Source organism: Pelecanus crispus, chromosome 16 (genome assembly GCF_030463565.1).
Source record: "Pelecanus crispus isolate bPelCri1 chromosome 16, bPelCri1.pri, whole genome shotgun sequence".
Taxonomy (NCBI): Eukaryota; Metazoa; Chordata; class Aves; order Pelecaniformes; family Pelecanidae; genus Pelecanus; species Pelecanus crispus.
This window is the reverse complement of record NC_134658.1, coordinates 7,104,174-7,115,133: the sequence shown is the minus strand read 5'-3', so window position 1 is coordinate 7,115,133 and position 10,960 is coordinate 7,104,174. Positions and strand designations below refer to the sequence as shown.

Sequence of the window (10,960 nt, the reverse complement as noted above, 5' to 3'; positions counted from 1 at the left end):
TGCACAGGCTTATACAATCCACCTATGGAACAAGACGATACATTTTTCCAAACACAGCAAAAGATACATCTGTTATTCTTCATATATGTCTGTTGTTCAGTGCAAGTATTAATTTTCTCTGCTCCTCTGTGGAAAAGCAGGTTTACTACGTGATTAACAGCAGCATCTTGAGAAATACACACAAGCAAATGATTGTCTGGTATTCCTGACTTCAGGAAGCTGCTGTGCATCAGGTAGGATAAGCAGCAAGAGGAGATGTCCCCTGCAGAGGCCTCTGTCCATTGCTTTTGCTACAAAGAGGAAGAGTCCGTTGTTCCTAACAGTCTTGGTCTGCTTTTTCTTCTGATTTGCAAAGGTGGCCGTAGATTTCTAAGCAGCTCCTGTATGGGTAGAAAGTAAATTTAGGCTACTGAATTTACGTAAAGTACTCTGGCTGGAGAAAACAGGGAAGGGGGACAGATGCTATTTCTGAAAAACATTCTTTTTACATATGGAAGAAAAGTAACGAGGAAACACTTAAACTGGCTCGGTGCGTGGTCTTGTGAGCGTGCGGGCCTAGCCCAGCCCTTCCAGAGCCCTTGGCAAACAAACTAGCCCTAACAGAAGGGAATGTAATTTTTGGTGTGAGCTACGGGAGATGGCAGCTCAGAGCCGTACTTAACTCTGAGGTCCCCGGCGCAAACGTGAAACTTAATGAGGTGTCCTGACATACGAGAAGCTGTGCACGCTATCGCTTCCAGGGATGGCAATTTGTAGATTGCCAGGAGTTAAGAGACTGCGCTGCTGCACCCAGGCTTAAATATCGCTCTGTGATTTAGGACCGCAAGCAGCAAAGACATGGGGTTGTTGGGATTGTAGATTGAATGGTTTGAATCGTAGATGTGGTTCCTCTCGTTAATACATCTTGGAATGGCTGGTGACACGACTGGCTGAAATGGAGATCTCTTCCCCTGCGCTTATGGTGCTAAAGTCTTACCTGGATAAAAGAAAACTGTACCTATTCGTGGTAGGGAATATCCTCCTGTGGTGTGCTTGTAGGAGGAGGTTTGAGTGGAGAAGGGGAAAAAAGAATACTAGGGTAACAGTGAAGCTACAGAAAATGGTTAAGAGCGTGTACAGCTGAGATTGGAGTAGCACATAACAACACAAAGTTTGGTGAGTAAAATACTTATGGACATTTTCTGGAGCTTTAAAAAATCCTGTGTAATAAAGAAGACCTGAGTGAAACCAGCAGTAGAGAGCGATAAGCAGAAGATAGTTCTCTCTCGTTGAGGTCCGTTTCCCAAACCTAAACGTCAGCTCCTTTCTACATATTCCTAAGAAAAAGGGTATTTTTTTTTAAGTTGCCAGGCCTGCTTCTTGGAAAGCAACCTCTACTCCTCATGTACAGGAATTTCCACCAAATCCTGATTTGCTGGATGGCAAAAGGTCTGGAATTCCCACTGTGCTGCCCCATCAGACCCCTTGCTCACACACCGGCCACATGTCCAGGGACCAGGAGCAAAAGCCCCTGGTGTCCCACAGCTGTGGCCACCAGCCCCTCTTCTCCACCATCCTCCTCCTCCCAGCCCCTCCCCGCCACAGGGATGAGACACAAACGAACTTGTAGATGGAGAGCTCCCGGTGAAGGCTGGTCCTCAGCTCCTCCAGTTCCTGATTCTTGCGCTGCTGGAGCTGGACCCCGTTCTTCAGCTCCTTCAGCCTGTCTTCCAGCTCCTCAACCTGTTCCTGGGGAGTAAGAAGACAAGAGTGGATTAGCTGGGGGAGGAAGGCTGTCTCAGTGCCCACGCTCAGCTGCTGCCCACGCTCTCGTGGCGGGATCTGCCTGTCAATGGCGTTGGTCTGGACAAAGCGCAGCCAGGCTGACGGCTGGCCAACCACTGTCTTATAAAAGCTCTGCAAAAAAGCGTTTTATTACAAAGGTGGAAGGTCGGGCTGGGATGTGATGTGTTGGGTCCTTAAGCATCTCTTGGCTCGTTGGTTTTGTCCCCTAAACTGTTTTGTGTGTGTTTTGAGAAGCTGTCAGAACTGTATAAACCTATGAGTCAGGGGAATATAAACAAGGAATTTAAGAAAAAGAAAATGTGGAGGCACATCAGGGATGCCCCAAAGCCCTGTCCTCCAAGGGAGAGCGGACCCTGAAATCCAAGACGAGCAGTGTCACGGGCGCTGGTGACCTGGTCCCCAGCTCAGCAGGGCGGAGAAGCAACGGAGGGGGAATGCCAGCTTCCAGAAGCTGCTCAGAGCCAGGCTGGGAGGAGGCAGCGATTACGAGCCGAGAACAGGGAGTGTTGAAATGGGGGAGATTAATTGTGGAGCCTCTTTGCCAAATGTACTCTTGCAGATATTGAATTGCCTTGTCCCTCAGGGCAAGGTGCTGGGGGGGTGGATGCCTGGTGCAGCCAGAAATAACCCTCTCAGGAGGCAGCCGGGGCCCTGGGTGCAGGAGGGTGAGACCCTTCCTGGCAGTGGGAAGGGCAGGATCTGCCCCGGCAGGGCTGGGCTTTTACAGAAAAGCCACTTTTATTTAAAACTGACTTTTCCAAGCACCTTAGCTCAGCCCCCGTGGTGGTACAAGCTGCGGGAAATGTGCGGTGCCTGTGCTCAGCAGCATTGCTCAGCCACCGGCCCGCTCTCGGAAGGAAACCCCCAGTCCTCTCTGCCTCGCCTCTGCTCGCTGGGGCCATTGCCGAGTGGCAGGTCAAAACCAAGGGAGAACATTTTTCCAGCAGCTCATCGGGTGAAGCCCCAGCACTTGCCCACCACGTCCCTGCAACCTCACGCTTCCCTATACCCAGGGGCTGCTGCTTCGCCTGGTCTGAGCCACGGCAAGGGACGCTTTTGGCTTCAACCGGCAGGAGATATTCCACCTCCTTACCCTCCTCCCCTTGGCCCTACGAGCAAGACCTTCAGCATCCACATTTCACCAGCTGCAAAGAATGACTCCCGCTCTCTAAATGAGGGTGTGAGGGGTGCCCAGCTGGGGCACGTACCCGGTACTGCCCGACCTCTTCATCCCGCTTCTGCTTGACGAGGACGATTTGCTCCTCCAGGCTCCGGTTCTGCAGCCGCAGCCGGCTCACCTCCCCCTGCAAGGGCCGCAGGGCTTCCTTCATCCCCTGGATCTCCCCCTGCATCTCCTGCAGCGCCTTCGCCCCCGCCTCGCGTCTCTCCAGCAGCCGCAGCAGCTGGGGCTCATAGTGCTCCTCCAGACCCCGCCGGCTCTCCGCCACGAAGCTCTCGAACTCCATGGAGAGCCGGCGGCTCTCCTGCAGGTACAGGTTATCCTGCCGACACGGCGGCGTCTCCAGCCGCTGCCTCAAAACCTCCTTCTCCTTCTCGCAGGTCTCCTTCAGCCGGGACAGTTCGCCAGAGAGCTGCTCAGCCTGGGTCTCCAGCTCGCCCTGGTAAGCAGCGTGCTGGGAGAGGTCGTGCCGCCGGCTCTCCAGCTGGTACTGGCAAGCCACGCACTCCTTCGTCACCTTGAACAGCTTCTGCTTGATCTGCCGGATCTCATCCTTCAGGTTGTCCCTCTCCAGCTCCACCTTGGCCAGCAGCCGGCAGGCTGCCTGGATCTCCTCGTGGGCATGGCGGATCTCCTGCAGCGCCGGCTCCCGGAGCTGGGCGAGCTCGGCGATCAGCCTGTCTCTCTCTTTCTCCAGCTGCTCAACGGCTTCGATGCACTCCTGGAAATAGTCCCCCAGCTCTTCGAGGGTGAGGCACTGATGTTCCGCGCCATTCACGTCCAGGGGGCTGCCTGCCCCCTCTGCATCCATATCCAGCGGGATCCCTGCCCCATCTGCATCGGCTGGGATCCCTGCTCCATCTGTGTCCATGTACAGCGGGATCTCTACTCCATCTGCATCCACGTCCAGCGGGATCCCTGTCCCGCCTCTATCCATGTCCAGTGGGATCCCTGCCCCGTCTACATCCAGTGGGATCTCTACTCCATCTGCATCCACGTCCAGCGAGATGCCCGTCCCACCTCCATCCACGTCCAGTGGGATCCCTTCTCCCTCTGTATCTACATCCAGCGGGATTCCTGCCACATCCACGTCCAGCGGGATCCCGGCCCCAGCTGCATCCTTGTCCAGCTGGGGCCCTGGCACGTTTAGCTCCAAGGAAGCATCCCCGCCGTCTGCCTGCAGCTCCCGGCAGGTGTCTGGGCTGCCCCCGTGCAGGGGTGTCACCCCCACACCCACAGCTGGGTCTAACGGGCTGCGCGAAAGGTCCGGGTGCGGAGCGGCACCTGCGGCCGCTCCCTGCGGGACTGAGGATGCTCCGGCTTCATCCAGCTGCAGCTCTGGAGGGGGCTCGGGCTCTGCCATCAGGTCCCTGGAAAGGAGAGGACACGTGAACCAGAGCAATGAGTGTAACAGGTCCCGACGTTTCCTCTCCGCCCTGCAAGATGCCGGTGCCCCGCAGCAGGCTGAGCTGGGGGTGCTCTCGCCGCGGCCCCGCTGCCGTGACCGTCCCTGTGTCACCCAGGGGCTGTGCAAACCGGGCAGGGCTGCCCTTGCACGCTCTGATGACAACTTCGACCCAGACCCTCAGCTTTGGCATGGGCCAAAACAAGGGAAGAAAACCCTCTGAAAGTGACTGACTGCAATGGAGAAAGAGTGAGGGACGCAAACCCCGACCCCGAAACCGAAAGCTGCTCCGGTGCCGACGGGAACTGCCCACCATGTCGTGGGTGATCTCCCCCAGCGGCACCAGCGTGGCTGGCGAGACGAGGGTGTAGCTGCTGTGCCCGTGCCAAAATCTCGCACCTGGGTGGTCACACACACCGCGCACCGCCGGCGTGGGCACTTGCAGTAAAACTTGCCGGGATTTTAGCTATGTGGCATAACCTCACGGCAAGGGAATGTGCTGCTAAAGCACAGGCGGGCTCCAGGATGGCTGAGATGGAGTAAAGCACGGCATGCACAGCGCCCGAGCGAGCGGCAGCTTCTGCAGCAGGAGCCTGGCGAGCTCTGCTTTGCAGAGTCATCCGATCCCGTCATTATCCCCAGCCCCGGTACCTGCAGCTGCCACCACAAAATCCTCACGTCTCACATTTGCCCGGGTGCTATTTGGGGCAGGGTGGAGAGGACAACCCTCGGGGACAAGCTGGAGCTTTTCCTGCCACTTCCAGGAGCCGGGGCCAGTGGGTTCGGTGGGAGGATGCTCCCACCTCCCGGCCACGCCGCTGAGCTCATGTCTAGTCATCCCCCAAGGAATGAGCACAGGCTGGCACTCGCAGGCAGCCCTCGGCTCGCAGCAACGGCTTTAAGGAAAGCACTGATTTTCACCGATACTTTCTCTCCTAATAAGGTAGTTTTTCGGCAGCGATGACACATCGCAGCCTCAGACCCAACGGCCTGTCCACTGGAGAGGGGGCAGCGCCTGGAAAGGTGGAGAAAGGGCTCCGCTTCATTTTTCCTTACCCTCCTCCAGTACCAGAGCTTATTTTTCAAAGTTCTCGGCTCTGCTTTGCATCCAGCAGCGCGGGAAGGGAGGACGGCCGTCCCGCCCTCGCAGCGGGGTGCAGGGGCTCGCTCCCACCGCCACCCCTCATCCCAGAGCCCCCCAGGTGGGCAGCACTGCGGGGCACCCCGGGGGGGCCCTTCCCCTGGTCCCCCCACTCCTGAGGGTGCGGGGATGCTCCTCAGGTGCCGAATCTCAGATCCCCCCACCCCATCCCTGCACCCCAGGCTTTGGCAGCCCCCTCACCTGCCCCGTGCCCCCCACTCCCACACCCACGGGACCCCACGGCTGACACCGGCCCCTTCCCCGCTCCCCCCACTCGCCCCAGGCGGGCTCTTACCTTCCTCCCCCGGAGCCCAGCGCCTCCGGCTCTGCGCCGCGCAGGGGCTTAGCATGGGGCGGGGGGTGGTTATTAATAAACAGGGCTGGAAATCAGACTCCCCGGAGCAGCCGCTTCGCCTGGCCACCGCCTGCAGTGCCAGCTGCGGGCGGCTGCCTCCTCCGCCCTGGAGAGGAGGAGGAGGAGGAGGAGGAGGAGGAGGAGGAGGAGGAGGAGGAGGGCGGGGAAGGCCAAGCCGCCTGCATCCCTGGCAGAGGCAGCCGCAGGGGCTGGCTGCAGCCAGCTGCATCCCAGGGGAGCGTCCCCCCGCAGCCCCTCATCCCGCTCCGGCTGTTCCCACCCGTGATTTAAGGTGGAGGTTTGCTCTGTGCAGCCTCAAACCCTCCCGCGGCACTGGGGGCTCCTTCCCGGGAGCTCACGGGGCCCCATCCCGCCGGCGTCCCGGGCAGGGAGCGGGGGGCTGGGGTGGGGACAGCGGGGTGCCCGGGCGGTGTCCCCCGGGGCTGCGCGGGGTTCGCCTCCAACGTGGGCGGCTGGAAGGGGAAATGCGGGAGGACGCAGCGCATGGCCGCCAAACACTGCGGCCTCACCCTGTGCACGGAGCGGGGCGCTCGGCCGGGCGCTGGCAGCGCGGCGATGCACTTCCCTTGGTATTTAGTAAAGCGTGTTAATGTATTAAATACCAATATCTCAGGGGTCTTTAGATGCCCCAGGTCAGCCCTGCAAACACCCCAGTAACTGCAGAGCGCAGCCTCCGCTTCCCCTTCCACCCGCAACCCCACCCCTGCCTCGCCTCTCCCCTCTGTTTTGGGGATGGGGATGGTGGCATTTTGCTCTGCAAAGCTCCGCTGTGGCCGTGGCCGCACTCGCGGGCGCCCGGCAGTGACGCTGCCCTCGCCGCTGCCCTCGCCGCTGCCTTCGCTGCCCACAGATGTGGTTTTCCACCTCTGCTCACCCACCCTCCCCACAGCGCTGCTTTCCTGTGCGCCCGTCCCCATCCTCCCCACCCCGCGGCACCCTAAACAGGCCCTTCGGCAGTTATGTTGTTAGCATATATTTATATAAAATACAGATTTTAGATATATTTGCCGCGTTGGCATGGGCGCAACGGCCCGGGGTGGTGGCGCGGCTGGTCCGGCTGCCCCCCGCGGCATTAGAGCCAACCGAGCCTACCTCTGCCAGGCCCCGATCCTGCCCGCTGCCGCCGCGGCTGAGGAAGTCGGCACTCGCCGCTCAGGAAGTCGCCAGCTTACGTGCCCCGAAATCGCCCAGCAGCGTGCACCCCGCCGCTTGCAACATCACCCGGTGCCACCCCGTCCCCGCGTCACTGACACCGTCACCGACACCTTGCCCATGCCTTGCTTGCCGCTGGGCTGCCGAAACCAGGTTTAAAATAACTGCGCCTGTCCATCTCCTGGGAACAGAGCTTTAAAAGGAAAAGGGAGATTATTTTGGTGGGTTTTTTTCTTTTTTTTTTTGATCCTGTTGCTTTTTTCAGCAAGACCCATCTTTTTTTTTTTTTTCCCTCTCTTTTTTTTCCATGAACCGCCTCTATTTGTGCGAAGACTTTTGACTCAATAGGAGAGGAATGCTGTTAATTCGCACAAGTTGTGCATATAAATATCTATCTAGAGCTGAAACCGCCAAGGGGAGAAACCTGCAGGTTGTGTGGGCTGGCTCCAAGAAACCCTCGGAGGGGACGGAGGGGACGACGGCAGCGGCGCTGCCAAGCCTGGGCTGGGGTTTATCTGATGAGCTGCCAAGGGCAGGGTGGGGATTGAAAAGGCTCAGCTGTTCTCTGCTCCGTAAGAGGATACGCGGCCCCGGCGCGGGGCTGTTTTGTGGATATAACCAGGCAACGGCCGGCTCAGGTGTCCGCAGCCGGACCCCGATGCGCTCGGCAGAGCCCGGCTGGCTGTGGGCACGCGCTGGGTTCAGCCGGCACGGAGAGACGCCGTTGTGTGCGAACCGGGGTGGACTTTGCTCCGGTAAACAGAGCTGGCGGGGAGTTATCGGCGGCGCTGCCGGAGGGGAAAGCAAAAGGCAGGAGAGTATTTGAGAGATGAAATGTTCCAGCTGTTGGAATAAATGGCGGCGGCTCTGATCGCTGCCCTGTCCCGCTGCCGTGGTGTCCCCGGCACGGACCTGGCAAGCGGCTGAAGGGAGTCGTGGCGAGCAAAGAGCGGCTGCGGGTCACTTTGCCGCTCCTCTGGTCACCCGGTGCTGGTGCTGCCATCCCCCTTCCCGGTGGATTTTTCCTTCCCATCACGCATGGCAGATCTGCCCCAAGGGCAGGGACGGCGCTGGCACCGCGACCTCACCACCCTGGCACCGCCATCTCGGCACTGCCAGCCTGGCACCGCCACAGCAGTGCGGGGGCTCCGTCCCCACGCTGTTCCCCCGCAATCTTTAGGGACAGGCTTGAGGTACCAGGGAGGCTTGCCCAACTTTGGGGCCTCCGTGGCCAGAGGCTCCGGCAGCGCCAGCGGCACTGTGGGGTGCCCAGCCTGCCCAAACCCCGGCGTCGATGGGGTTTAGCAGCGGCGAACCTGGGCAATACTGCCAGCCCAGCGCCCTCCGCACGCAGCTCACCGCCGCTGTTTGCCGAGGGTGCGGGGGGTCCGGCTGCGGCAGGGTGAGCGGTGCGGATCCGGCCCCCGCCATGCGCAGGAGCTGCAATCTGATCTCAGGGGGAAAGTGTGATTCACCGCCAGAGCCGGGAGCGCTTCCAGGGACGGATCCCAGCTCGGAGGGCGGCCGCACCATGCGCCCGCTCCTGCCCTGCCCTTGCAAGGCGGCCCCTTCGCCCCGGGCAAGTGGGGGGTTCCCCAGATGAAGCTGAAGCAGCCGTGGCTGCATGGGGACAGCACCCGGGGGCATCCACCCAGGCCTGGGGTTTGGGTGCCTGGGAGGTTTGGGCCCCTTGGGAACAGCCTGGCTCACTTCGCCTCCTGCCTCCGTTTCCCCAGCTGAGAGCTGGGGGTGCCCACCCCCTCGGGGGTCACCACCGGCAACGATGCAGGAGTGCCATGGCGATGCCGCTGTGGGAGCCGGCACAGGGCGAGCGCCGCGGCCGAGTCCCAGGAGCTGGTACGTGGGGGCTCGTCACGCACCCGCCACGGAGATGCCGGACCTGTTGCAAAACTCCCGCCGCACCGGCCCGGGCAAAGAGGCTCAGGACAGACCCTGCGAGAGGGAGGCGAGGCTGCCCAGTGGGGCCCGAGGAGGAGGAGGAGGAGGAGGAAGAGGAGTGCAGCCTGGGCATGTGCCCAGCTGGGGCAGAGATGAAAGGGGGAGCCCGAAGGTGCCGTCTGCTCCTCAGGGACCTTGGGACTTCCACGGGAGCGGGGCCAGACCCTGCCCCCCAGCCACAGGCGCCAGCGGCTCCCGCTTATCTGGGTGCTGGGTCCCGCTCTGCTTTGCAGCGAGGGGGGATGAGGAAAGAGCCGTTCCGGCCATAGCTGCTCCCGAGGGAGACGCCGGCCCGGCCAGGGGAGCGGGATGGCGATGGGTGGGGAGTCCGGCTGCGGGGACCGGGCACCGGAGCCCCTGCCAGCACGCCCGCTCCCACACCACGCTCCTTCATTTTGTCTTTGCTCAGCCCAGATACCGGGCTTCAAACCCTTGCAGATACCGGGGTTTAAACATTTGTGTCAAGGCTGCCTGTCCTGGCAGCTCCCACGGCAGCCCCCGCCTGCGCGTGCCACCCCATGCCACGGGTTTACGTGTGCCTCAAGCAGCGCTCAGCCACGCTCCTGCAATGTCCGCCACAGTGTGCGCACGTGTCCGTGCGTCCAGGCGTGTGTCCGTGTGCACGTGTGTGCACAGCTCGGCGTGCACGAACGGCCCCAGAACAAGCAGCCATCGCGACAGGCGACGCACGTTATTAGCAGCCCGTGCGCTCGTGTGATGGAGCTGGCAGGGGCCGACATGGTGGGGTCAGGCCTGAAGATGCCTTTGAAGCAGCGGTGATGGACGCCCCATTTTGGTGATGTCCCCCTCTTCCCCCAGCTGCCTCCCGGAGCTGACGGCCGCCAGCCGCGCGCGGGCCGTGCTGGGGGATTTCATTCCCCCGGGTCTGGGGCTGCCACGTGCCATCAGCCCCATCGAGCGCCTGCTGCCAGCCCATGGGGCACTCATGGGGCGAATCGTGACGTGTCCGTGACGTCCCACACGGCACCCTGTGCCCGGCGAGCACCGAGGCTGAGCCGACTCTCCCGTGGGCTTTCCCTTTGCATTGAACCCGGACGCTCACACAGGAGCAGGAGCTGCCTCTCGTGGCCGCCCAGCTGGGACTCTGCGGGCGCGGGCGATGCTCCTGGGAGGCTGTGGCAGAGCCGTCCCTTCCCAGCACGAGGGAGCCGGGCAGGGAGCAAACGCTGCTATTTATTCATCACCATCTCCATGGATGACACACCCAAGCAAGGAGCCGTTTGCCTTCGCCCTTCCGACGACATTTATGGCCCAAGAACCCTTTTACAAAACCCCTTTTCAAAGACAGCGAGCGCAACGCTGATTTTAAGCATCGCAGCGGCCAGTCCCCATGTGCCAACGATCGCGAGCAGCGTCACGGAGAGGGCTCGTCGCTGGGTTTTTCCATATCCTGGGGCGAGCGATGGAGAGCAGCGGCTCTGGCTCGTGTCCCCACGGGAGGGATTTGGAGCAGAAGGAATTTGGAGCGAGCGGCTCCCACTGGGGGACGCAGCGGGGTGGGAAGCAGCACCCGCGGGACTCAGCGGGGCTGGGGCGGCCACGCGAGGACCTTGGCCCGGCTGCCCGTGAGTGCCGGAGGCGTTAATGAGTAATGAGGGAGCAGCGATCCCTCCCGCTGCCCCGGCGAGGGGAAGGAAATGGGGGCAGAGGACGGGCTGAGCACACCCCAACGCGCCGGCTGCACCGAGCTCGTGCCGAGGGGCAGGAGCTTCGGCGGCTGCTGAAGCACGTGATGCCGCAGCCGGCGGCCGATGCGTTTTGGCACCCTTAGGTGCCATTTGGGAGCTCACCTCCCCAGGATCAGGCGCGGGGGGCTCTTAGGGCACGTGGCAGCCCCCCGCCTCTCTGCCTCCCCTCCTGCGTGCCTCTGCCTCAGCCTCGCGGGAGCCGAGCTCAGCCGGCTGCTCTCCCCGCGAGGCGCCCGGCATCCTTGTGACCATC

At 61.3% G+C, this 10,960-nt stretch overlaps 1 protein-coding gene across 1 annotated transcript; it reads right to left on the bottom strand.

Moving 5' to 3' along the window:
- Positions 1 to 316: 316 nt before the first annotated feature.
- SYNC (syncoilin, intermediate filament protein) lies at positions 317 to 8,144 on the bottom strand. The gene is made up of 4 exons (XM_075722182.1): positions 8,128 to 8,144; positions 2,994 to 4,335; positions 1,604 to 1,728; positions 317 to 380 (listed from the first exon to the last, which is right to left on the bottom strand). The coding sequence occupies exons 1-4, from the start codon at positions 8,142 to 8,144 to the stop codon at positions 317 to 319; spliced, it is 1,548 nt and encodes a 515-aa protein (XP_075578297.1).
- Between the last annotated feature and the right edge of the window lie 2,816 nt (positions 8,145 to 10,960).